This window comes from Hevea brasiliensis, chromosome 6 (genome assembly GCF_030052815.1).
Source record: "Hevea brasiliensis isolate MT/VB/25A 57/8 chromosome 6, ASM3005281v1, whole genome shotgun sequence".
Lineage (NCBI taxonomy): Eukaryota > Viridiplantae > Streptophyta > Magnoliopsida > Malpighiales > Euphorbiaceae > Hevea > Hevea brasiliensis.
The window spans coordinates 100,078,350-100,104,219 of record NC_079498.1 but is presented as its reverse complement, the minus strand read 5'-3'; the positions used below and the strand labels follow the sequence as shown (position 1 = coordinate 100,104,219).

Here is a 25,870-nt window from a genome sequence, read left to right as displayed (position 1 = left end):
CCGTTTAATTCCACTATTCAACCTTTCATATTGCTTTTCTAACATCTCCATCATTGAAGCTTTGCATTTAGAACCTCTAGAAGAAGTGCCCTGAGAATGTAGTGAAGGATCTGGACTATTCATATTGTTATCAGTGACCTCATTAGCCCAATTGAACTCACTATCAAACATTATGACATTTTCAAATGAGTTATTCAAATCAATTTGTCATGAACTTCCTTTCATCGCCAGCATTTAACCTTTTCTTTTACACTTTTTGCATATTCACCGATAGCTCTTTGGTCACCATAAAGCTCATATAGCTTATCATAATTATTGTTTGGTGTATGCATCCACTTGCGTGCTTCCAGTTTTTTCTATGTTAAAAATATCATTTTATTCAATATACAATTACTTTAACAAATCTAAAGTAATGCAAAAACATATAAAATACACTACTAATCTTTAACTTAATAGTTTTTAGAAATATTAGAAGTTTTACCTAAATTAATTACTCCCAAACATCAAAAGTAGCTTCAAACAATTTTATTACAGGATTCCAAGCAAAGCCACTAAGACCATGATATAAATCCTTACACTCGACAAAGGTTCACTTTAAGGTCTTCATTTGATTCTTAATCTTAGATTTATGAATAAGAGGGCGAAATGTTGCCCTTAACACTTGTAACATATTGTCAAAAGCTCTAGTATTCCATGTTCCTTCAGGCCGATTCCCTTTATGTTCTTCTTCCAACATAGCATTTATCAACACATCATCCATTCATTTGTCCAAACTACATGATTTTTCCCCGATATTGAAATTTCTTGGTTTGGAATTTTTTTCTCTCCTTGGCATTATTTATCTGTAAGGCAATTACATAAAATATTCTTGTTGAATAAAGGATAGTAAACATGGAATGCAAATGTATTCTACACATGTATATATATTAATAATAAATATCTGACCAACATGGGATAAATTTCAATAACTATCCCTGAACTTATATGGTTGTAACACTATAATCCTTAAACTTTAAAACGTAGTATAAAACCCCCTAAACTTTCAAATTTTGCACAGTAAAATCCCTCTAACTTTCAATTACTAATTTTTCAGTTGAAAACTAATGTGAACAGCTCCCGCATGGCTCTTAGTCAACATTTCTCTCTCCTCTCTTATTCAAATTGTAAAATTATTCTCTCTGCACCTGAAAAATCATTATGTTTACAGTAAGAAAAAGGATTCAATTTACACATAACTTGAGAGAGAAAAGAAAAATATTGATTAAGCTCCATGCTAGAATTATTCAGGTCAGCATCTAACTGAAAAATCGATAATTAGATATTAGAGGAATTTTACTGTGTAAAATTTAAAAGTTGAAGAGGTTTTATGTTACATTTTTAAATTAAAGGACTATAATGTTATACTAGATAACTTCAGGAACGGTTATCAAAATGTATCCGACCAACATGACTAGCTAATGTTAGGAGAAAACAACATACTAGTCACGCATTGTTAGTAATTGAGATTACAAGTTATTATGATAGTCATTCCACATTTGTGATGCTATTTGTTCCCTTAACATAAATTCTGTTCTATAATCTACATCTATTGGTAATCCACTAGTACCTATGTGGTGATCAGCCTCAGCATCCATAAGCTCACGATCAACTTCAGCAATTAAATTTTCATAAGGATTAACACTCATCAAGAAGTTGTGTATCATATAACATGCAAAGACAATTTCAATCATTATTTCAAATGAGTAATGGGGTTCAGTGCCACTAGCAATAATCGGAAATCTTTTCTTTATAACACTAAAACCTCTCTCGATGACATTACAGAGTGATGCATGATGATAGTTAAATAATTTGTTGGCATTTTGAGGTTTGCGTCTAGAGTATTCATTCAAATGATAATGAACACCTCTATATGGTGTAATTAATCCACTCCTCAATGGTAATCCAGCACCCATAAGATAAAATTTTCCTACCAAAGGGAGAGATTAATAAAGTTTTGACCTATAATATACTTAAATGCAGAACCTTACCATATTCAATTACACTTACCTTGAGGAATTACAAGTTTATCCTATTTATCAAGTGTATTTTTTAGGATTCTCAAGTCAAAGGCAATTCCTTCCCAATTAGGCAACACATAAGTGAATTTCATATCAAAAGAACATGCCACTAACACATTTTGCGTAGACTATTCTTTTCTTCCTCGAAATCTAGTGTAACACTCCAAAATTTTAAATTTTATTAATTTATGAGTATTATTGATATTTTAATTTTAATTAAATTTTAAGAAATTATTTGAGATTTTTCAGATTTTAAAAATCGGGTTCGATTTTCCTAAAATATAAACTTTGATGATTTTTAAAAATTAATTTAAAGACCACGTGGCAAAACTAAAAATATATTTGGAGTCTACGAATTTTTCTGAGTTTTCTGAAATTTTTTCGGAATTTTTGGACCTCGTTTTCGGTCCTAAGGCAGAGTAAAAATTCAAAATTTTGTATCCTGAATCGGACTGATCGAATCAAACCGGACCGGATCGAACCGGTCCAATCGGACCGGCCTTTTCTTTTTCTTCCTTCTTCCTCCCGCGCGCGTCCACCTCCTCCCCTTCTCTCTCTCTTTTCTCTCTCCTCCCTCCTCCCCTAGCCGCGCCGCCACCTCCCCTGCCTCCCCACCTCGCCGGCGCCCCACCTCGGCCCTCCCCCACGGCCGGCCGCCGCCTGAAAATCCGGAAAACGGCCCCAGAAGCAACGCACAGCGCGCGCGCGACCGTTCACCTTCCCGGCCAAAATCCGGCCGATCCGGCCACCAATCGGACCGGGTCTTGTGTCTAAACTCATCTACTCGTCGAGAGCTTTCCATAGACACCAAGAACACCAAAATCCATCGAGCGGTTTGTCCAATTTTTGCCCGGGAAGTTTTAGCCCATTTTGACTTTTGGGCTAGATTTCTCACAAACCGTAAACCCCACGAGAAAACCGAGAGTACCCGAGCGCTCCACTCGTCGAGAGCTTCGCAGCGACATAAATTTCGAATTTTTTCGACACCGTTTTTCGGTGGGTCCCACGGTAGTGTTTTTCCGAGCATTTAATGAGCTTAAAAAATTCTGAAAAATTTATGTACTAACCCCCGTGTTATGGCCTTCGTGTAGGTATCCTCAATTCGCGGAAATTCGACAGTTGTTCGGGTCTGTGAATTTCCGGCCAGACAGACCCGTTACCGGAAAAGTCTCCGAATTGGATCGAGGTTTTGGCTATCCCCCCATTGTCAGACGTCCCGAGCGCGTCCCCGAAGTCGGAATCGGCAAAGGTAAACCCGAACCTTGCTTTTTCGTAATTTTCTAGTGCTTAAATAGGATTAAAAATCCATAAAATATTCGTGGTAGCTTAGAAAATTATGATTCTTTTTGCAATAGCTTAGTAATATTGCTAAGGACCGCGGGGCAAAATTTTAGAATTTTTAGAGCTTATTTGGGCAGTTTTTGCAAAAATGGTCAATAATAAGGACTAAATTGAAATTTTACATATTGTGATGGATGATTGATTTGATGGGCCCAGGAGGGGCTGTGTGATATGATTGAGCTGTGGATATATGGATTGAAAATATAGAAGTGTGTTTTAAGCCATTTTGCAGGTTGGGTAGGTCCTAAGTATAGGGAAGACTCTGCCGGATTTTCGGCACGACTTAGGACGTATTTGGTCTTTTTCTTTGTTTGTATTGAGTCAATTTATTAAATGATTGTAATAAAATTGTCAGGTGAGCCGAGACAGCCTTCTTCCTCCGCCCAGCCGCCTCAGTGACCACCGTCAAGTCTGTGAGTAAAATATTAATTTTAATTGTAATTTCGATATTATTATATGTTCAAACATGCCCATGCATCACTTATATGCATATATTTATGTAGTTAAACTCTAGGCACGATTTAGGTTGCATTCATAACTGTTAACGTGCCATGGATGTTGTTGTGGTAATTTGGAGCAGTGTGCGTGCGTTGGCGTGCGTGTGATGTGGTGTGGACTATGGATAGGACGGGTAGTCACGACTTGAGTTCTTCGCTGGGACCCGATCCTTCGGGGGGTAGTCACGGCTTGAGTTCTTCGCTGGGACCCCCGATTTGGTTTATTAAGCGAAAGTCCGGCTTGAGTTCTTCGCTGGCACCAGGTTGGATTTAAGAGAACTGTATAGGGGATCAGCTCCCATATATTATAATTGATGTTACTGGGTGTGTGAGTGCTCCAAATTACCTTTTTGATGTTATGATGTGAAAATGTTGTTGATGTTGCATTTCACTCTACAGGGTGCATTAGTTTTAGATAGTTATAGAGATTATGGTTAAAATTGATATTTTACTCTCTGAGTCGAACGCTCACTCCTGTTCAATATTTTTCAGGCCACAGGAGGATATATTTTTGAGGTTAACCTGTTTTTCTCCCTCGCAGGTCGTTTATCAGTATTTGTGTAATTCTATAAACTTCTAGAATTTTCGCATGTTTTAGAGATATTTAAATGATTCGGGTCTGTAATATAAATTGTCATGTGGACCTATAAAATTATTATATGCATGTTTGATGGATTGGATGAGGGAGCTGAGCTCCCATTTATTTTTGATGCTGATATGAGTATGTGGAGGGTGAGCTGAGCTCCCCAATTGATGATATATTTTGTTTACAGGTCGGGTGAGTCAAAAACTCCCCGTTGAAAGGTCCACTTTATGGCCGGACTCTGTCCGGTTGGTTTCTTGAAATTGGGCCCAAATGGGCCTTAGAGTTGGGTTAATGAATAGTTAGGCTTACTACGGGCCTCGGGGGCTTTAGGCTGGCCCAGGTCCTAGTGCCGGTCCGGCCCATAGGTTGGGTCGTGACATCTAGGGGCAAGTTCTCTTGGCACTTTAACTTGAATATGTGTTCCATTTAACACACCAACACAATCCTCTATAGACAAGTACATGCACCTAGACCTGTTTAGAAGAAAACATTAACTAATTAAAATATGTAGTATATATTCATTTGACCTCAATTTTGCTTACCTTGAAGTATGAATAGAATCTATTATTGATCAAAATTTGAGAGGGAACTTCAGCTCTAGTTGGTTGGTTAAGGAACTTGGCTTCAAGTGCCACTATTGCTCTTAAGACATTATGAAAATGACGGCTTATTGTCTCACTTGATCGATGGAAAAAAAAATCTCAATGCATGATTTCTAAAGTTTTGGCCTAAAATATGCAAGAACTTAGCTACTTGCTCTTCCACTGTAACACATCTAAAGTCCTTAAGTAAACCAGTAGCTCTGAGCTTTCCACAAAATTCAACAAATGTGACTGGACCCATGCGTATAATATCACAAGAAATGACTTCATTTGTAGTGAGCTCATGCATTAACTTGTGTCATAATGCTCTTTTTGCATTTATACTACTTAAAGGTCTAGCAATAATCATTACTTAAATGTCCAATAACCATAAGAGATTAATGATATAACATAATAACTGAATTATAGCCTCCACTCATTGTCGTTGCCAAGTGTCCATAACATGTTTCCACATATTTTCAAACTCTAAACCATCATTTTATTGGCTATTGACATGCCATCACTTACATCATCTATATTATCTTGTGGGTGATTTTCTCCAATATGTTACCTATCCATCTACAAATTAAAATATTAATATACTACTCCTAAATAATCAAACAAACATAAATGCATTCAAAATATGGCATAATAAGATAAAGTAAACAATTTCATAACAAACACATCTATATGTACTTATACTTTTTTATATTAGATTTATAAAGTTTAAGTTTTAAGTAAAAAATTTGTATAATGATTTCTTAAGGCAACCTTAAATATGAAACTTAAGCCAACATAATGAAAGAATATCATAGCTAATGAGTAGCATGAATTTAAAAGCATTATAAAGTAGAAATTGTGTACGTCAAATTCAATATGTGATTCAAGTATTAATAGACTTCAAAACAATTGACAAGAGTATTAGATTTCCAAATACACTAATCAACACTTTAGGAAGAAACCACAAATGTCCAAAGAAAGCGCGCAAGTGTAGCAAATTTCTAAATTACAAAAATAGTACAAAGTCAAATATATATATATATGTGTGTGTGTAGAAAACAAATGATCTGCATATTCTGCGAAATGAGTTTTTAGTGGGCATTTGTTTTCTGCGCGCACACACACACACACATATAAAGGTCTTGGATGGTCAATCAATATGACCAATGAAATCACTAACTTGAAAAAGTGATTCTGGTCTAGGTGCTTGGGCATTCACAATATTGGACGTAGTCCTTTCAATATATATCAAGCACAAAGACCCAATTTATTTATTACTAACAGTAGAAAGCCTTCAAAATATATATTTTCATTATGATCCATATAAAATTGGACAAGATACTAGAATCTATTATGCTACTAACTTCCAAAGAGATCCAATTTGTTTATTGTTAATAAACAAAAGGGAAATTTTAAGAGGACTATATGATATAAAAAAAAAGGGAACAGTGAAGACAAGTAACAAAAAAATATTCAAATTGGTAGGTGCCTATCAAAATATTCAAAACTGAGAATAATGTAAAGAATGAAATAAAAAAAGACTAAAGAAAAGGAATCATTCAAGGCATCTCTGATAAAGAAATTCAAGGCCATTGAATCACATTTCAACGATTATTAGGAAAATCTCATCCAAATCCAGAAATTCTCAGTTTATGATAGCCCCATTTGCAGTGGTGGAATCCCATAAAACCAAAATCAAAAGAGCATCAGAACGTGTGGTCAATTGATTGTAAACATTTCTCACACTACTTTTCTTCTTTAGTTAATTTGTAATGCTCACAACATAGGTAATTGACTCCAAAATAAGAAAGAGAGTAACACCAAACACATCTACTTTTTACAGAAAAAGAAATTATAAGAGCAAAATAGATCTATCAGGCCTAGCAAACACACACTCAAAATATCCATTCTACGATGTATTATGCATTTGAAATATAGTTACTGATCCTAAACATTTTTAATTATTCAAGAAATAAAGAAAAATTTGACAACTCAATATCTCAGCTTTCAATCATATAATTCTGTTTATTTTCCATTATTAAACAAGCAATTCAAATAGCTTTTTTGAGGGAAGGAATCAAAGATCTTTTATCCTAAGGGAATATACTTTGAAACAACTGTTTAAATTACACAATAAATCTAGTAACTTTAACTAAATGCAAGAACACCAACTAATAAATTAAACTGGTAGCATCGCCATTTAAAAGAAATTCAACCTCTATTTCAGAAAGCCATTTTGTAGGAATTATGGGTGACAAACCTAAGGCATCCCATGTGCCCATGCCAGCCTACCTGCTAACACATTTATTAGTTATTTCAAGAAATATCGATTTGAGTTTTACTATTATCTGCTGAAAAAAAGGGCCAAAGATTAACCAAAGCAAGAAGCCAGAGAATCACATGAAAGATTACAAGGCAGTGGAGAATTTGGATTTATTACATATATCTGTAACCCAAAATATGTAAATAGTGCCATGTATTTGCCTTATGTTTCATTCATCTAGCCACCGATATGACAATTGCCATAAAGCAAGGGAACACTAATATAGCAATATACGTACCCCACAACCTAAGTAGTCTCACTCTCATGGGACATGGCTAGGTGGTTGAAGATGGGGATACCTGAAAGGACTAGTGAATAAGCCAGAAATTCAAGAAACTAGCATACAGTGCCATTTGACCACAACTAACATATCAAATGTTCCCTAGAGTGCCAGTAAACAAAATAGATATGAGGGCATCCAATATATTTGACTTGGCAAAGAAGATTGGTGAATATTTAAGTAATCAAAAATGGGAAATTGGATGCCATAAATTACCTGTAAACAAAAAAAAAAGATTTTTAATGGAGGTGAATAAGAGGAAAAAAGGTTTCTGAAATTGACACTTAGCACACATGGGACCCAAAATTAGGTTAATGGGTTACCACATACGAGATCTAGTCTTCTAGAACAAAAAAAAAAAAAATGCGTAGAATCATTTTGTAGGAAATCTAATATTCTGCTCCTTACCATACTATCATAGCTATTTTCTTGTTAATCAGGACTTGAATGAAGTTTTCTTTTGTAGTGACTTCTTCAATAAGCAGAGGTAATGGAAAGTATGAGTATGGTACTGCGTGGAAATCACTGGTAATAGAGGTGATGATCTTCAACAAGCGCTAGTTAGTCTCCAATACGTTTGAATCGAAAGAATAACCCAATTAAGGGAGATCAATGCTAAAAGGAGAATCTTGAGTCATTTATACAGTGGTAGATGGGAAGGAATTTTGTGGAAGATGTTGGACTTGGACACTTTTTCTTCAGCAAACCCTCACTTATGAGAAAAGGAAAAACTCTCCAATAACTTATGGATACACGATAGATAAAAAACAAGGGCAAGTATGTAATTTAACAGGTCAAAGATCCCTTTTCCCCTCTAATTTCTCATTTTCTCTATGATTTAGAGAGAAAATATCCAGAGAAAAATATGCCAAATTTTTCTCTTCTCCCCTATTTTCCTTTCTTATCCAAATAGAGGAAAATAGATGTTCAAAGTTATTTTCCCTCTGTAATTTTCTTTTCTCTCCTTTTTCCACCTATCCAAACAAGTTGTTAAAGTAACAGTTTTCAAATTTTTAACTTGTGTTTAGGAGGATAGAAGATTTGTTTAAAATATAATATTTGAAAATTTTTGAAAAATTTAAAAATATTTTATTTTATTAAAATTTTATCTTTAAAACTTCTAATACTTTAAAAAGTTTTCTCTTCCTTTCAACTAAATACTTTAAAAAACATTTCATTCCTTTCAAATGCCATACTCTATTTAGAATAAGGCAGGGTAAAGTAAAGTTTTATAAAGTGAAGTTTTTCAAAATAAGGTTTTTCATAATTTTCAAACCTTTATAATTTTTTAGTATTTGTTGAGAGGAGATTTTTAAAGTAATGGAAGGTTTTTCAAGGTTTAAAAATCTTAAATTTGTGTTTGGAAGGATAGAAGGGTTTTTTTTTAATTATGGAAGGTTTTTCAAAGTAAGATTTTTCATAATTTTTTAATTTTAAAAAATTATGAAAATTTAAAAATCTTGAAAAACCTTACTTTGAAAAACTTTATAAAATCTTACTTTACCCTGCCTCCTCCTAAATAGAGTGTAGAGTTTGAATGAGTAGCTATGAAGCTTGTTGAAGAAACCTTAGGAGAGCTCAGGAGAGGAAGAGCGAGGGTGCTTGCTCAAAGAAATGTTAAAGCTCTGATTTGAGAGTGGGATTTATTATCAGGATATTTTTACTCAAGGTTTTAGAAGAGGTGTTGCTTCAGTGGGGTTGAATTAAACACTGGATAAGAATGGGATTTACCCTTTGGTTTTCCTTTAGGCTCTAAAGAATATATCGCTTCAATGGGGTGGCTTAGAGTGGAATTTAGTAGAGAATATATTGCTTCAGTAGATGGCTTAAACACTGGGTGGAGATATGTGAGGGGATACAAATTATTTTGAGAGATATTGAGCAGGGATTACTCAAGAAATCATTACAATTGTGATATTGAGTAGGTTGATAATTAACCGAACCATATTAAAAATTGTGTCTCTTTTATTTTTTAGCTGTATTATTTATTTTTAGCCAATTGATTAATTTTCTCAACAAATAGTATCAGAGCGAATTCCCCAACACTGGCGACCCTGTTGGTAATATTGCTGGCATCCCTATTAGAAGCTAAACTTGTTCTGGAAACACTCGGTTTTTGAAACAGAAATGTTTCCTATAATTGTACATATGTGAGCAAAGTTCCGCCTACTAAAAGATTTCCAAAAAATTGTACACACGTAATGAGCAAATCAAATCCTTCTCCTCCTCAACCATTGTTAATTTTTACACCAACTATAAATGGCATATACCCATTACCCTGTCATCATGTTTCTACATGGTACCTGCCTTGAAAACTGTAACACCCCTGATTTTTTATATATTATTATTGGGCTTCGTGTAGGTATCCTCAATTCGCGGAAATTCGACAGTTGTCCGGATCTGTGAATTTCGGCGAACAGACCGACTCTGGAAAAATCTCGGGTGGTAGAGGTTTTGGCTAGCCCCCATTGTCGACGCCTTGCGCGTTCAAGTCGGAATCGGCAAAGGTAAACCCGAACCTTGTTTTTACGTAATTTTCTAGTGCTTAAATAGGATTAAAAATCCATAAAACATTCGTGGTAGCTTAGAAAATTACGATTCTTTTTGCAATAGCTTAGTAATATTGCTAAGGACCGCGGGGCAAAGTTTTATAATTTTTAGAGCTTGTTTGGGCAGTTTTTGCAAAAATGATCAATAATAAAGACTAAATTGAAATTTTGAGTATTGTGATGGATGACTGATTTGATGGGCCCAGGAGGGGCTGTGTGATATGATTGAACTGTTGATATATGGATTGTGAATATAGAAGTGCGTTTTTAGCCCTTTTTCAGGTTGGGTAGGTCCTAGGTATAGGGGAGACTCTGCCGGATTTTCGGCACGACTTAGGACGTACTTGATCTATTCTTTGTTTGTATTGAGTCAGACTGTATTAAATAATTGTAATATAATTGTCAGGTGAGCCGGGACAGCCTTCTTCCTCCGCCCAGCCGCCACAGTAATTTGTCGTCAAGTTTGTGAGTAAAATATTGATTTTAATTATAATTTCGATATTATTATATGTTCAGCATGCCCATGCATCACTTATATGCATATATATTTATGTAGTTAAACTCTAGGCACGATTTATGTTGCATTCATAATTGTTAATGTGCTATGAGTGTTGCTGTGGTAATTTGGAGCAGTGTGCGTGCGTTGGCGTGCGTGTGATGTGGTGTGGACTATGGATAGGACGGGGTAGTCACGGCTTGAGTTCTTCGAGGGGTAGTCACGGCTGAGTTCTTCGACCTCGATTTGGTTTATTAGTCTTGAGTTCTTCACTGCATCGAGTTGGATTTAAGAGAGCTGTATAGGGGATCAGCTCCCAATATATTATGATTGATGCTACAGGGTGCGTGAGTGCTCCAAATTACCTTTTTGATGCTATGATGTGAATATGATGTTGATGTTGCATTTCACTCTACAGGTTGCATTAGTTTTAGATAGTTATAGAGATTATAGTTAAGATTGATATTTTACTCTCTGAGTCGAACGCTCACTCCTGTTCAAAAATTTTTACAGGCCACAGGAGGATATTTTGTTCTGGGTTAACCTGCTTTTCTACCTCGCAGGTTGTTTATCAATATTTGTGTAATTTTATTTACTCCTAGAATTTCCGCATGTGTTAGCAGTGATTATTTGAATTTGGTCTGTAATATTATTATCATGTTGGACCTGTAAACTTAATATTCTAAGTCCGTTTTGATGGATTGGATGAGGGAGCTGAGCTCCCATTTATTATTATGCTGATGAGTATGTGGAGGGTGAGCTGAGCTCCCCAATTGACTATATATTGTGTTTACAGGTCGGGTGAGTCGAAAACTCCCCGTTGGGAAGTCCATTTTATGGCCGGACTCTGTCCGTTTGTTTTCTTGAAATTGGGCCCAAATGGGCCTTAGAATTGGGTAAATGAACAGTTAGGCTTACTACGGGCCTCGGGGGCTTTAGGCTGGCCCAGGTCCTAGTGCCGGTCCGGCCCATAGGTTGGGTCGTGACAAAAACTATTACTAGCCCCTTGGACATATAGCTTCTCATGGATTATGGATGTATAATTGTCGCTCCTCAGTTTTTTTTTTTTTTTTTTTTTTTCATGCTACTTCGCTTAATATCCAAATATATTTGATTCTTTGAAGGCTAGTAATGATATATCATGTATTATTCTTAATAGATTTGAGAAGACACTGTGCATGTAGTTAGATTATTTGTGGACGAGAATGGCTTAACTTGGCAGCAAAAGTGACAAACTGGTTACCCATAGGCCTCCCATCTGAGCTACCAGAAAGAGTCAAATGGAACCTACTCGATCGTTTCTCTTGCAAGACATGGAAAGCAAGCTTTCCATGCTTAGGAGAGTGAGAAAAGTGATAATTAGACCTCAGCTCCACCTATTATGTAGTGCTGGTTCATGTCATTATTAAGTTATCAATTAATTAAAATAGTTGAGATTTTAATTTTGTAATTAATTTGTTATTTAATTAAAATAAAAAATTAGTTATAATTAAAGATTTATTGATAATGTGTCTAATTATTAATTTATTCTAATTAACATGTATATTTTAATCAATGGATGTAACAATTCCTGTTACATACATTTTTTTAATTATATATTCCTTTTAAAATTATTTTATAAAAAGATATGAATTTATTTTTATATTTTATATTTTGATACATAAATTTATTTAGCTTGATTCAAAAGATTATTTTGATAATTTCAATTGATAAAAATATTTTTACTATAAAATTTCAATTAAAAATAAATAGAAAATATATTTCTTTTAAAATATAAATTTAATCAATTCCCTATTTTATTAATCAAATAAAATTTTAAATACCATATTATCATTTATTATTGACTTTTCAAATTCAATTAAATCCTTTAGCTACAATTATGATAAATCTTACATTTTTTACTTTTCACGTAAAATGAAAAAATTTTAAATATAAATATGAATATTAATGTTTAGCCCAATTAGCCTGTATATGTATAGATAAAAAAGTGAAAAATGAATGTGCGTCTATGTTTCTAAGCAAAATCCAATAAGTTATTACTTAGAGTTTTTTTATTTGTAAACGGTTTTATTTTTAATCAAAAGATATGTATTCATTTAATTGAAATAAACAGGGGCTAAAACCTTAGTACGGGTGGTTAAAACAAGCCTTTTGAGGCAGAAACTGAGCCCAATCATCACAATACAAAGCAGGGCTGGCTCATATGCTAGTCCAGAAGACTAGAAACAAAAGGCTCATACAAATAGTCCAAGACCTATAACCTAACCTTCGCAAAACCAAATAGGGCCCAAACCCACAAAAAGAAACCTTGGCTTGACTAGAAGTAGATGAGCATCATTTACTGTGCTGCAACGTCGGAACAAGATGCTAAGGACGGCAGCAGTGGGTCTCTTTGACATCCCACTTACACCATTCGAGCCAAAATTCTAACTTGCACCCCTCAAGCATCCACCAACCAAACCAACTGATCTCCAAGCCTTGCTAAACTAGAAGAGCACATGCCGACTTAGGGGGTTCATTCTCTCAGCTGAAGATCTACTAGCTACTGCTAACTACCTAGCGTATCATGGCCACCAAAGTCCCTCTCAAAATTAAATCAACCTAATTAAAGAGGCAACAAACCCAGACAATCGGAGTAAAAGAAAAAAAAAAAAAAACAAAAGTTTTTTGCAATTCCACCCAAAGATGGAGAGTAAGAGATACACTCTCCAAGAAAAGAAAACGACTGTCCTCTGCCCAGAAGGGGTCGGGAAGGCCACCAAATGACAATACGAAATGGTTAAATTGTAAGGAAAAAGGAAAATTGAGAGAAAAAAAAAATAATTTATGATATATATTTATGTTAATGTTGTAAAATGTTAGTAATAATGATATATTTATGATATATATTATAAAATGTTAGTTTCTCATCTTGCTTCTTCCATTGTGGGTATGATATGAATCAAGAAATAATTAATAAATTTGGCCTCAAATTAAGCAATAATTAATATGTAACTCTTAAGAGATTTTTTTATATGGAAAATGTTTATGATTCAAATATTAATTGGAGAAAAAAAATATTATATCATACAGTTCTTATTATAATTTTGAAGATTAAAAACTGCAAATTTTTATTTTTTTTAAATATTGTGAGCGTGGATCAATTTCAAAAATTTTATATGTTACAATTTTATTTTTTCCTCATAATTCTAATTTTTTATTTATGTATCATTTAAGAAATTGTGAAAAATATTATGAGAGTAGGTATAAAATTCATTTAAAATGTTAAAAAAAAAAAATAATATTGTGAGGATAAGGATAGAAAAATTGTACAATAATTTGTACGCTATTCTTAGAGGTGTGAACGAATATCAATGTTTATTTTCTTATTATATGGAATTATGCAAGGCATTGATGCCCGAAATTTTGTTAAATAATTCTTTGATATTAAATTTTATACTTTTTATTGATAAAATTTTAATTTTAATCAGAATTAAATCAATTTAATTTTTTTTAATAGACAAATTGAATAGCCACCGACGGAGGCATTAAGGGTAAAGGGGGTATTGGGCCCTCTTGGGATTTTAAAAAATATTAGGGGTATAATAGTCTTTTGAATAAAAATAAAAGTTAAAATACCTTAAACTCTCTTACTTTTAATAAAATTGACATTTATATCTTTTTTTTTTTCAAGAAATGTAATACTCAATTTTTTTAATTTTATAACAATCTACTTGTACAATTAAAATATTATATAATTAATTTTTATGAATTTGCTTTAAATAATATTTTAGTCCTTGAATTTTTAGGTAAAATTAATTTGTAATTTCTAAGAAAATCAAAGATAAAAGACTAAAATGTTATTTTATCTAAAAAATAGATAATAAAAGTTATTTAACATAAGTGATGGATTAAAATGTAATAAAAAGATTAAATTTTATAATTTTTTTTAAGAATAAGAACAATTTATTTCAATTCTTTTTTTTTTATTAAAAACTGAATATGTAAGTGTGAATTTCACTCATTATTAAATTGAATTTCACTCATTATTAATAACTTTAATGATTTCTCTAATAGAAAAAAATTTAATCAATTTCTCTTTAGGTAAAAGATGTACTTAGAGTTTTAGCTAAAAATTTAAAAAAAAATCTATACTAAAAATCAATGAAAATTTCTAATGTCGCTGATTTTTAGAGCTGTTATAATACTAAATATGTTCTAGAATAACAAAATTAGAAATTTCAATTTAATGTGTAGATTTTTTTGGTAAATTACTAACAAAAGATCAATTTTAGTCATCCTTTCTATTTTTCTCGTTTAATCATTATAACATTCTATTGAGTTTAGTAAATTTTCTTTAATAATAAAATTTAATAAGTTAGTAAAAAATTTAGATATATAAATATTTAGTTTTATACAAAATTCTCAATAATTTCTTATTTTTTTTTCCTAATATCAAAGTTGAGATAATTGAAAGAAATAGTTAATGCTCAAAATTTTTTAAGCTGGTAACAAATTTATCAATATAAAAAATAGAAAATTTTATCAATTTTTTTTATAAAAATTGTAATTTTAACTTTCAAGAGGAAATATATGTATTTATTTTTACATAATTATATAAAATAGGCACTCCTAAACAAAATTTTTGGCTCCATCACTGTGAATAGCAGAAGAATATTTAGCATAGGAATATTATTGATCTCGAATATGTGCTATGTTCAGAAATTTGGCAACCATAATAAAAGCGTTAATTCACTTAGGACTTCACTCGAATTATAAAAATCTTAAACTAGCTATTAAAAATAGTTAAAATATATATATATATATATATATATATATATATATATATATATATATATATATATATATATATTTTAATGCATAAATATATATATATATATATGTATATATATATATATATATATATATATATATATATATATATATATATATATATATATTTTAATGCATTTTCAATCGAGAATAGTTCTTATCGTAAGTATTAAAAAAAAAAAAAATTCTCATCATCAATTAAAATAAGAAATTAAAATTATATACCAGCATTCACCTGTTAGACTATGGCAAAAGGTAGGCTAGATTATAATTGTTTTCTATCTTTATGAATTACTCCAAGTTAAATAATGAATTAAAGAAAAATTAAAAAAAAAATCCTGGCAATGCCCAGAGTAAGTATAAAGTGTTCATAATTTAGAGGAGTGGATTGTTTATAATTTAAAGCAGGATGTAGTTCATAGTAGTGGTTGTGCTTGGAATCAAGTGTTTGGACTTTGGAGTGGCTTGCTGGTTGTTATGGAAACGGAGAAATGATGTGGTTCTCAAAGGGGAAGCTAATTCAAGTGATAAGTGCGAGACTCTAATGGAGCGTGGGTGATGGGATTTAGTCTTAATTTTGGGAGAATGAATGTGGAAAGGGCTGAAATTCAAGCTCTGCTGGTTGGTTTGCATGAAGCTTGGAATTGTGGTATTTGAAAATTGTTGGTTGACTGTGATTGTTCTGCTATAGTTAAAGTTGTTAAATTGATTCGCGTGGAGGCTTCACATTTGCGTCCTCTTATTCTTGCTGTCGAGGAATTACTGGAGCGAGATTGGGAGGTGAGAATTTCTTGTGTTCCGAGGGAAACTAATCATGTTGCAGATTGTCTTGCTAAGTTGGGAGCTGATATGGCTCTGGGTATTAGGGTGCAAGTGGAGTGCCCAGATTCTGTTTGGGCTTGATCTATGCATGGCTGTGTAGTCTTGCTTTTATTTTCTCTGTTTTCAAAAAAAAAAATTATAACAATTTAGCTCATTATACATATTTTTTAATTATTTAGTTATATAATTTTAATATTTATAATAATTGAATTTGGTATATATGAACTGTACTGTGATTTTTAATATATTTCAAGATTAAATTATAAATTATCTATATTATTATTGGCTAAGAATTTTTTCTTTTCAAGATTATTAATCAAATCCTAATTAAATATATATTAATTTCTTTTTACTAATAAATATATATAAGATTGTATTATGAGGTAGATTATTATGCAAACTGTAATATAAGAGATCCATATTTAAAAAATTTTACATATAAAAAATCAACTCCAAATCAAATTGAAATTTATTTCTTTTCCATCATCGTCTTGTCCTCTCTTATCTTCCTTCTTCAGAATATGTTTAGCATAAGCAATGAATTTTATTTTCAAAATCCATTTGTAATAGTAGTACATCAGAAATCTATTCTTGGAAACTGAAACAAGAAAAGCCGTTGGTAGCATCCTGCGTCTCCAATCGGCAAATCAGCCACATTATTAGCAACTTGCAGTCAACTAATAGTTGAAACACAGGTGAAAATTTTGATTTTGTTTTTGTCTTTGTCCAACAACATCGACAATAATGTTTGTGCATCAACTTCTAGTTCTACAAAATGATGGCTTAAGTTGGCAGCAAGTCCTGAACCGTAATACTCTGATAATTTCTGCAGCAAGATATGCTAGCCATACTGCTATTCTCATGAAACCAATCCACCCATCCACCATTGAAGCTCAAAAGCAAAAAAAGTGGGGACTGCAAGGGAATGGATTTAAATGTAAAAATGCAATGCTTTTTAATGAACTTACCTCCCGAACCAGGGGTTAATTGGGCACACTATTTTTCGGCCTTTTTCTCCAATGTAAGTATCTTCGAACTTATTTTCCGCAGATAATCAGACTGAAATTGAAACAATGAGAAAAAAAATAATTATATTTCACGACGGGTTGGTGCAAACACACACAGAGACATGGATATGGGGGTGGGACGAAAAGAAGGTAGCATAATTTCTAATGTTAGCATCTTTTCAGTGAAAAGAGGCCAAGGATCCATGCATTCCAGCTACAATCTTTCCTGGTGAAGCCAAGCAATTCTTTTTTTTTTTTTTTACACTTTCCACATTTGATCATAACTTATGAATATTAAATAAGATCAATAACCCAATGATTCACATATTATATACACATGGTCACAGGTATGCATGAGAATGCACGTGCAAACGCCTATATCTGTTTGGTGTGTGCATGTGCAGATTGTATAAATTATCGAAATCATTAAACTGATGCACTGAGGAAATACCTGGGTTGTGGCAGACACATAAATCTTTTCCTCAAACCTTGTAGCAATATTCTTGAGTTCCAGCAGTCCCTCATCACTAGAAAGTGGCAGACACCCATTTAGCGTCTCTGTTCTGTTACACATCAGATTAATGGTTACTGATCAGCCACAGAGACAGAAGCAGCAGCAAAATAAAATTTCCAATTGATAAACCATGCTAACAGAGTCAAAATCAAGCCACCAAAATGACTAAACAGGTTCAAACTTGAATATTCAATACCTTTGCCCTCTCTTTTTGGTGGTAGGGAATTAGGAAACCGAAGTAGCAAAATGAAAATCCTCCTAGTTATTAAGCATGTGATTATCATTTATATTCAATCTCATCAGTTGGTTTGAAAATCGACAGTTTAGGTTCAATTTGATGAAGATAGTTTTGCATGAGTTTTCCCCACCGCAGCCATACCACACACCCCCCTTCCCTTCCATTTCCTCATTTCAAGAGAGTGTTTATGGTATGGAAATTGATAGTTGAACCAAGGTTCAATTTAATGAATACAGTTTTACATGTGGGGTTTTTGGTATGATTTCAAAAGAGTGGTAGATTATAAAATCTTAAAACTTGATGTTCAAACAAAAAGATAGGATTCCATAACTTGTTAATGTTTCTCAAGAACATGGAACGATTCCAAATTTGCAATAACAGCACCAACTAGTTACCCCTAGCTAGCTTAGATGGGCAATGCTCACAGTTTTTCTATTAACTGCCACTGGCTGTTCAGACTTGACTTCACTTGCTAGATATCTGCATAATTTTATAACACCACATTCTAATTTTTCCTTTTTAACTTTATTTAAAATTTTTCCAGTTTGGTAGAGAGTAAATTATTATTTCATCAAAATTGAATCTCCTAAATGCAATTAGTAGAAGCATATACATCTTGTTGACACTACAATACGAAAGAACACTTGCATCTTGTTGACAATTCTTTGTCGTCCTTCATGCTTCACGTGAACTCTCCAATCACGCATATCTATGTCAAGTTCTCCACCTGGAGCAGTATACCTCGACTTGCTGGAATCCATCAAATTCTACACTTCGCAGCAAAATTAAAAAAAAAAAATTAATAACACAAACAAAAGCAAGTCCTTCACATCAACTTACAAGCTAAAAAACTTTTCGAGAAGTGACAATACAAGCACCAAAACCAATGCTTCAAATTTGAAACTGTTGACCCCGTATAGTTCAAAATGAGCATTGATTTTGATGATAACAAAACTCAAAGAGAATCTATCTAACCCAACTTCAAAGTGTTGTGTAGATTATTTGTCTTATGCATAAAGAACCTTTCAAGTTGTATCTAAGGAGAAAGGATACTCAAAGGCATTTCAAGATAAATCCAAAATGAGAAAAGAACAAGACAATGGAAGCCAAGACTCAAAGAAAAGGTATGAAAGGCATAGTGTTAGAGATTGAGTCTTAGGATCTTTTGTGAAAAGAATTGATGAGATTTTAGTCGAATGGAGCTCAAAATTGAAATTTCATTTTCTGATTACTTTTTCTCATCATGACCTTGGACACTACTATTAAAACATTTTTTTTTAAGGTCTAAATCATTTTACATTGCAAGTTGAGACATGCAGCAGTTGACTTAGTTTGCTAACTGGTTTACTAAAATTTTCAGTTTGCTAATAAGTTTGCTAAAAATGTTAGTTTACTAACCAGTTTGCTGACTGCTCCTGAAATTTTATTAGTTGGCTAATTAATCAGAGCTGCTCAACTTCGCACAAAAGGACAAAATAACCGCTATTTTGTCTTGGGCAGTGTGTATAACGTTCCAAAAGGGTTTCAAACGGTCTAAAATGATTTGGGACTATAAATACACCTTCTTTATTTCATTTACACTTGATGAAAGCTTACATTTGAACTCCAACATTGATTTTTCATTTATTGCTTTTATTCAAGAGCTTTAAAGATTTTGAGCTACCATTGGCAAATCAACTCATCTCTTCTTTATAGTTTGATTTGTATTGAGTAAGAGTGAGTGTTGAAACATTGAATTGCATTCAAGAGAGGTTGTACAAGCACCTATTGAAGCTTGAGAGAGTAAGTGCTTGAGATAGCACTTGTGAAGGTTTCAAGCTACCTTGGTAAAAGCTTGGTGTTGAAAAGTTGTAAAGGCTTTTGGTCTCTTGCCTTCAAAAGAGCAAATAGTGGAGAGAAGACTCAAAGAGGGTTCTTTGAGAGAGTGGATGTAGGCTAGTTAAGCCGAACCACTATAAAAATCATTGTGTTTGATCTCTCTAACCTTTACTTTTTTACTTTTGTGCAATTTAAATTTTTTCTCATATACATGATATTGAATGTTGGTTAAATAGATTGAGTTGATAAAATTGTGAACATATTGAGTGACTTGAGAAATTGGTTGTATATTGTATGATGAAAGTTTTGTTAGATATTGCTATATACATTGATTGAGGCTTGAATTGCAACTTAGGAACACATAGTTGAAGAACATATTACTTTCATTTTATATAGAGAAGCACCTAGTTGAACAAAGCCACAATTTTTCATTAGGCTACAAGCAAGGGCCAAAAAATTGTTAAAGTCCAATTCACCCCCCTCTTGGACTATTTTGGGACAACAGAAACAACCCATAAAATGATAAAGTTACTCTTCATCAAGACCAAACCTCTGTTTTGAGCAATCTCAGGCTTGGAGGGGCAGTAATGAGAATATTGTTGTACCTAGTAATATTGCTATCCCGAATAAGTGGTCTCGACCTCTCACAAAGGGAGTTTAAAATTCAATTGTGATGCTGCCTGGAAGGAAGATGAAGCTATAGCTCATATAGTATTTAGAGACTATTCTGGTGTTTTGATCAATGATTTGGCTAAAAGAGTTGGGACCACGTCTCCTTTGAATGCCTAAGCTAAACGTGTTTTGGAAGTTTTAAAGTTGTTTAGGGGCATGGAAGCTGTGGAAGCTGTGATAGAAATGGACTCAGCTGCAGTATATGATGCCATCAAAAATAGAGGGAGGGGTAGCAGTTGGGATATCAAAGCCAGTTTCACCAAATAAATTCCCTTGTTTCGCCGTCTCAAGTTCGAAGGTCAGCCAACAATGCAGCAGACTATGTAGCAAAGCTCTTTGCTAAAGGATATCTTCATTTTAACTGGCTTTCTGTTCCCCCTGTGAAGCTTTTGTATTTCTTGAGTTTAGATGCCCAAGGGAACTTTGTAAATGCACTTGTTGCAAGGAAAAAAAAAACTCTGTTTTTGGCATATGGCAACGATTGGCTTTAAAAATTATAACAGAATGCAATTTTACGATAACTAGGGACCACAAACCATTGAAGTCCATAAGCACAAAAAGTGGGAACAGCAACGGAATAGGTTGATGTGTAAAAATACCATCTTTCCTGTTATTACCTCCTGAAGCTGGAGTTCATTTCCACAGACAGTAGAGTTGGATTGCACTGAAATGGCCACATCATCTTAAGCCGTGGTCTCCATGTCCATTTTAAGCATCTTCAAACTAATTTTCCGAAGATAATCAGTCTGAAATTGAGATAATGGGAAGAAAGATTATATCTAATGACGAATCAATGGAAACACATAGAGACAAATATAACTGGGTAGGAACAAGAAAAGACAGTATGCTTAATGTTTAATGCTAGCATCATGAGAAGATGCTATATGCATCCATGTACTTTCAAGAGAGAAACAATTCATTTTTTTTCCCCACACTTTCCACATTTGATCAGAACTTTTACCTTTTGGCCCAAATATTTAATAATTATATAATTTATGGTAGAAAGTTTATTAATTTTATATTAATTGAGTGTATATACACCTAAATATGTATAAAAAAAAATTTCATGCGAAATTTCTTTATTTGTAAAAAATAATAATAATAATAATAATAATAATAATAAGATTACTTGGAATATAAAAAAAATCATAATTTAATTTATCTATTTGAAAGAAAATTAAATTAATTTCTGATATATATTTATGGTAATAAAATATGATATTTGTATTAATTTAATTGTTAATTTAAATTGATTGCTTTAATTTATTATTGATTAATGATAAATTTTAATAAAAAATTAATTTATTAATAGAAATATATTTTAAATTTAATTTTTTAATATGGTAATATATTTCAAAATTAAATTAAATTATCTATATTATTATTGGCTGAGATTTTTTTCCCTTTGAGAATTTTAATTAAATCCTAATTAAATAAAGATTAGTTTCTTTTTTTGATGAAATGTAAGATTGTATATGGGATAAATTATTAATATAAGAGATAACATACTTAATTTTTATTTTATTTTTAATAATTACAAAAATGTTATTTTCTCATCTTCTTCCATTGTGGATATGATATGAATCACGAAATAATTAATAATTTTGGCCTCAAATTAATCAATAATTAATATTTAACTCTTAAGAGATTTTTTTACATGGAAAAAGTTTATGATTCCAATATTAATTAGAGAAAAAAAAATATTAAGCCATGTTTGATATGACGTGAACAAAATTATAATTTAATCACGTTTATATTATATATTTAATTATATTATTTAGTGACAAAAAAATTTTGACATAATAAAATAATAATTATATAATGTAATTAATTATACTTAAAATAACGTAATGGTCATTATTATATATAAATGGATGAATATAATCATGATTAATTATTTTAATTTTTTTTATTTATTATCAATACTATTACTACCACTATTACCTATTACCACCGCTACTCATATTCTGTCGCTATTACCGCCATTACTACAACCACTATCATCGCCAACATTATTAGCATCAATATTCTATTACTATCATTGCTATCACTATTCCTCAACCATACTACCACCACCACTACCTCATCTTGGCGCTATCACCACCACTATCATTTAATTATCACTATCGTGATCACCACCACTGTTTAGCCATTACTATCACTCAACTACTAATCACTGAAATCATTACCATTTATTATTAACATTATAAATAAATTAAATATTAAAATAAAAATTATCATTACGTTTCACTACTTATATTTTTATTTTATAACAAAATAGAGAAATGTAATTAATTATATTATAATTTTGATTGCATTACATAATTAATTATATTACATTACATTATATGCTACTAAACGTATGAAGATTAAAACTTACAACTTTATATTTTTTAATATTATAATCATGGATAATTTTAAATATTATGTTAAATTTATCTCTTTAATTTCATTATAGACAAGCTATAAATATTAAAAAAAAAGAAAATAATACCTCATTTTATAAAAAAGTAAAATAAATAAATATAATGTATTTTTAAATTTTGCTAATTTACTTCTTATTTTTCATTTATGTATCATTTAAAAAATTGTGAAAATATTATGAGGGGTAGGGATGGTCTTCTCTTCCTTGCAAGAATAACGAACAGGCTGTGGCTCGACGCTATCTTTATTCTTAGAGGTGTGAACGGACATCAATGGCATTTTCTTATCATATAGAATTATGCAAGGCATTTGATGCGTGGACCTTTGTTAAATAATTCTCTGATATTAAATTTTGTACTTTTTAAATTGATAAGATTTTAAATTTTAATTTTAACCAAAATTAAATAAATTTTAAAATTATTTTTTAATTGACAAATTGAATAACAGGAGAATATTTAGTATAGGAATATTATTGATCTCGAAAATGTGTTATTTTAAGAATTTTGGCAACCTTAATGAAAGTGTTAAATCACTTAGGACTTCAATCGAATTATATAAATTCATAAGAAAATAGAGGGAAAAAAATAACGGTATTTTAGGCCTTGACCGGACCAAAACAACCGTCCATCAATATGAGTCCAAGACAGTCCAAAATGGAGAAATTTAGTCCAAAAAACCATAATAATATAAGGATAAATGATTGTTTAATTCCTGGAATTTAAAATATAAAATTCATTTGTAAATAAATTTAGGTAAAGTTTATTTGCAAATGAATTTTATGTTTGACACAGTGAAGCTTAAAATATGTATTTGAGTTAAATTTCACAAAATTATATTTAAAATAAATGTAGAATTAAAGATTTACTTACATTTATTTTCTAAAATATCCTTGACATATTAATTTATAAAATAAATAATAAATTTATAATTATATTTACCTAACATAATAACTTTGTATTTGTCTTTTTTTTTCTATTTATTTTTCTTTAACTTGCCTCCTTTATTTGATAAGAATTTTCTTCTTATATGTATTTATAATTTTAGTTGTGGGATTGAGATTTTGAACTTTTTTGTCAATATTATTCTATTGATTCTTTCTCATTTATTCACACTGCATGGTTTGAACCATGTGGTATATAATTTTTGTTATAAATTTTATAAAATTAATTTGAAAATTTCACATATTTTGATGAAATTTGAAATAGTTATTTTTAATTCTGTAAAATTTAAATTATATAATTGAAATTTATATATTTTTTCTTTCAAGTATAAAATTTTAAATTTAGAAATAAATTCCACGCAGAATTTATTCATTTCAAACACTATGTTAGTGTTTATAATTTGATATAATTAATGAATCAGTTTTTATAGTTTGAAACTTGAATGAGTTAATTTCTGTACTTTGTTTCTATTAATGAGTTAGTCTATCTATTAAACTAGCCATTAAAAATTAGTTTATATATATATATATATACTTATAATTGTTTTCTATCTTTATGAATTACTCCAAGTTAAATAATGAATCAAAGAAAAAAAAAAAAAAAAGGAAGACCTCCAGGCAATGTTCATCCAGAAAATGAAAACCCCATGCATCAAATTCCAAAATCCATACACTGCCATGCATATATAGACAAAAATATCCAAAATTCTCATCTTAGAGAGGAAGAGGAAGAAAATCAAGAAACAGTCACCCCATGATGGCCTTTGCCATTCAAAGGACAAAACCTTGTAAGCTTGGGCTTGAAGTTCCTTCTTCTTTGAAGACTATGGCTTGATGGCTTGATTATTTGCATCAGAAACGCCTTTATAAGATTGGCTTTCGAGGCCATCATCACTATGTTCTTTGATTTTGCTGCTGCTGTTCTTGATGATGATGACGATGAAGAAGAAGCTGACACCTCCATCTGATTCATGTGAGCCTTTGATTTTGCATAAATTCCTTTTGAATTCCTGTGGAGGCTGCACTTGAATGAGCCTGGATGGGTGGTGGGTGAGCAGAGGCACGTACGTGTTGAAGAAGAAGAAGATGAGTTATTCTTGGTTGCCATTGATATGTGCATATGTGTCTGACTCTGTTTCTTTAGTTTTTATATTCAGTGGCTTTTTTTTCTTGGTAGTTTCTTTGTTCTTAAGCTAAAACTTTTCAAAATGATGTGAGCTGAAAGTTGACCGTGTGGGCGTGAAGGGTTTCTGTTTCTATATTATGTTTTGGAGTAGATGTATTATCAGATTCACCCTTGTATTATCAGATGACCACTACCACCACATATGGTTCTCTTGGAGATACTTTTCAGGGTCGGTTGATTTTGAGTCTGCATCTTTTGTCGTGCTGCTAATTACATAAACTTAGACAGTTCATGATCAAATCTCCTTCTCTAGCCATATATGGCAAGAGAAATAGACACATGTCGTGTGAGAAATCATATTATAGTGACTTATTTTGAATATGGTTTATATGAACAATTATGTTATATTTTTTTAATTAAATATGATATAAAATATAATTATTAATATTTATATTGAATACAGTGATCAATATTAAATTAATAACGTTATCACATAGGATTATGTGGTGTGTTCTGATTTAACCTTAGTTTAACTTTCTGTCTTTTACTAATTTTTTATATAAACTAAATCCGAAAACTATGCTTAATTTTATGATAAATTATATCTAAGTAAAAATATTCCGTTGACTTAATGAATTTTAATCAAAATTAAATTTAAAGAAAAAAAAAACCAGCGGCTTCCTTTTTTTCTCTGGAGTCTGCATCTTCAAGAGAAAAACCAGGTACTGTTTTCCAGTGTTCAACTGGAAGATATTTGCCCATTTGAATTTATTATTGTATGGGCACA

At 31.7% G+C, this 25,870-nt stretch overlaps 2 protein-coding genes and 2 long non-coding RNA genes across 4 annotated transcripts; 1 reads left to right on the top strand and 3 right to left on the bottom strand.

Moving 5' to 3' along the window:
• Positions 1 to 423: 423 nt before the first annotated feature.
• Positions 424 to 8,660, bottom strand: LOC110650442 (uncharacterized). The gene is made up of 2 exons (XR_002493949.2): positions 8,074 to 8,660; positions 424 to 842 (listed from the first exon to the last, which is right to left on the bottom strand). It is a non-coding gene; the product is annotated as an uncharacterized LOC110650442 (long non-coding RNA).
• On the top strand, positions 3,084 to 11,383 carry LOC131180859 (uncharacterized). Its single transcript, XR_009149536.1, has 3 exons — positions 3,084 to 3,306; positions 10,621 to 10,679; positions 11,224 to 11,383. It is a non-coding gene; the product is annotated as an uncharacterized LOC131180859 (long non-coding RNA).
• Positions 11,384 to 16,792: 5,409 nt separating this feature from the next.
• Positions 16,793 to 21,469, bottom strand: LOC110650441 (mediator of RNA polymerase II transcription subunit 15a-like). The gene is made up of 4 exons (XM_058148783.1): positions 21,211 to 21,469; positions 18,752 to 18,870; positions 17,803 to 17,914; positions 16,793 to 17,403 (listed from the first exon to the last, which is right to left on the bottom strand). The coding sequence occupies exons 2-4, from the start codon at positions 18,862 to 18,864 to the stop codon at positions 17,341 to 17,343; spliced, it is 288 nt and encodes a 95-aa protein (XP_058004766.1). The 5' UTR covers positions 18,865 to 18,870; positions 21,211 to 21,469; the 3' UTR covers positions 16,793 to 17,340.
• Positions 21,470 to 24,693: 3,224 nt separating this feature from the next.
• Positions 24,694 to 25,065, bottom strand: LOC131180678 (uncharacterized). The gene has a single exon (XM_058148036.1). The coding sequence runs from the start codon at positions 25,063 to 25,065 to the stop codon at positions 24,694 to 24,696; it is 372 nt and encodes a 123-aa protein (XP_058004019.1).
• Between the last annotated feature and the right edge of the window lie 805 nt (positions 25,066 to 25,870).

Excerpts from the sequence above, each read along its gene's own strand:
- LOC110650441 (XM_058148783.1), bottom strand. The coding sequence starts at position 18,864 with ATGGATTCCAGCAAGTCGAGGTATACTGCTCCAGGTGGAGAACTTGAC. Across the intron at positions 17,915-18,751 it reads CAAAGAATTGTCAACAAGAT|AACAGAGACGCTAAATGGGT; the intron begins GCAAGTGTTCTT and ends GATGTGTAACAG. Across the intron at positions 17,404-17,802 it reads ATGTGTCTGCCACAACCCAG|TCTGATTATCTGCGGAAAAT; the intron begins GTATTTCCTCAG and ends TTTCAATTTCAG.
- LOC131180678 (XM_058148036.1), bottom strand. The coding sequence starts at position 25,065 with ATGGCAACCAAGAATAACTCATCTTCTTCTTCTTCAACACGTACGTGC.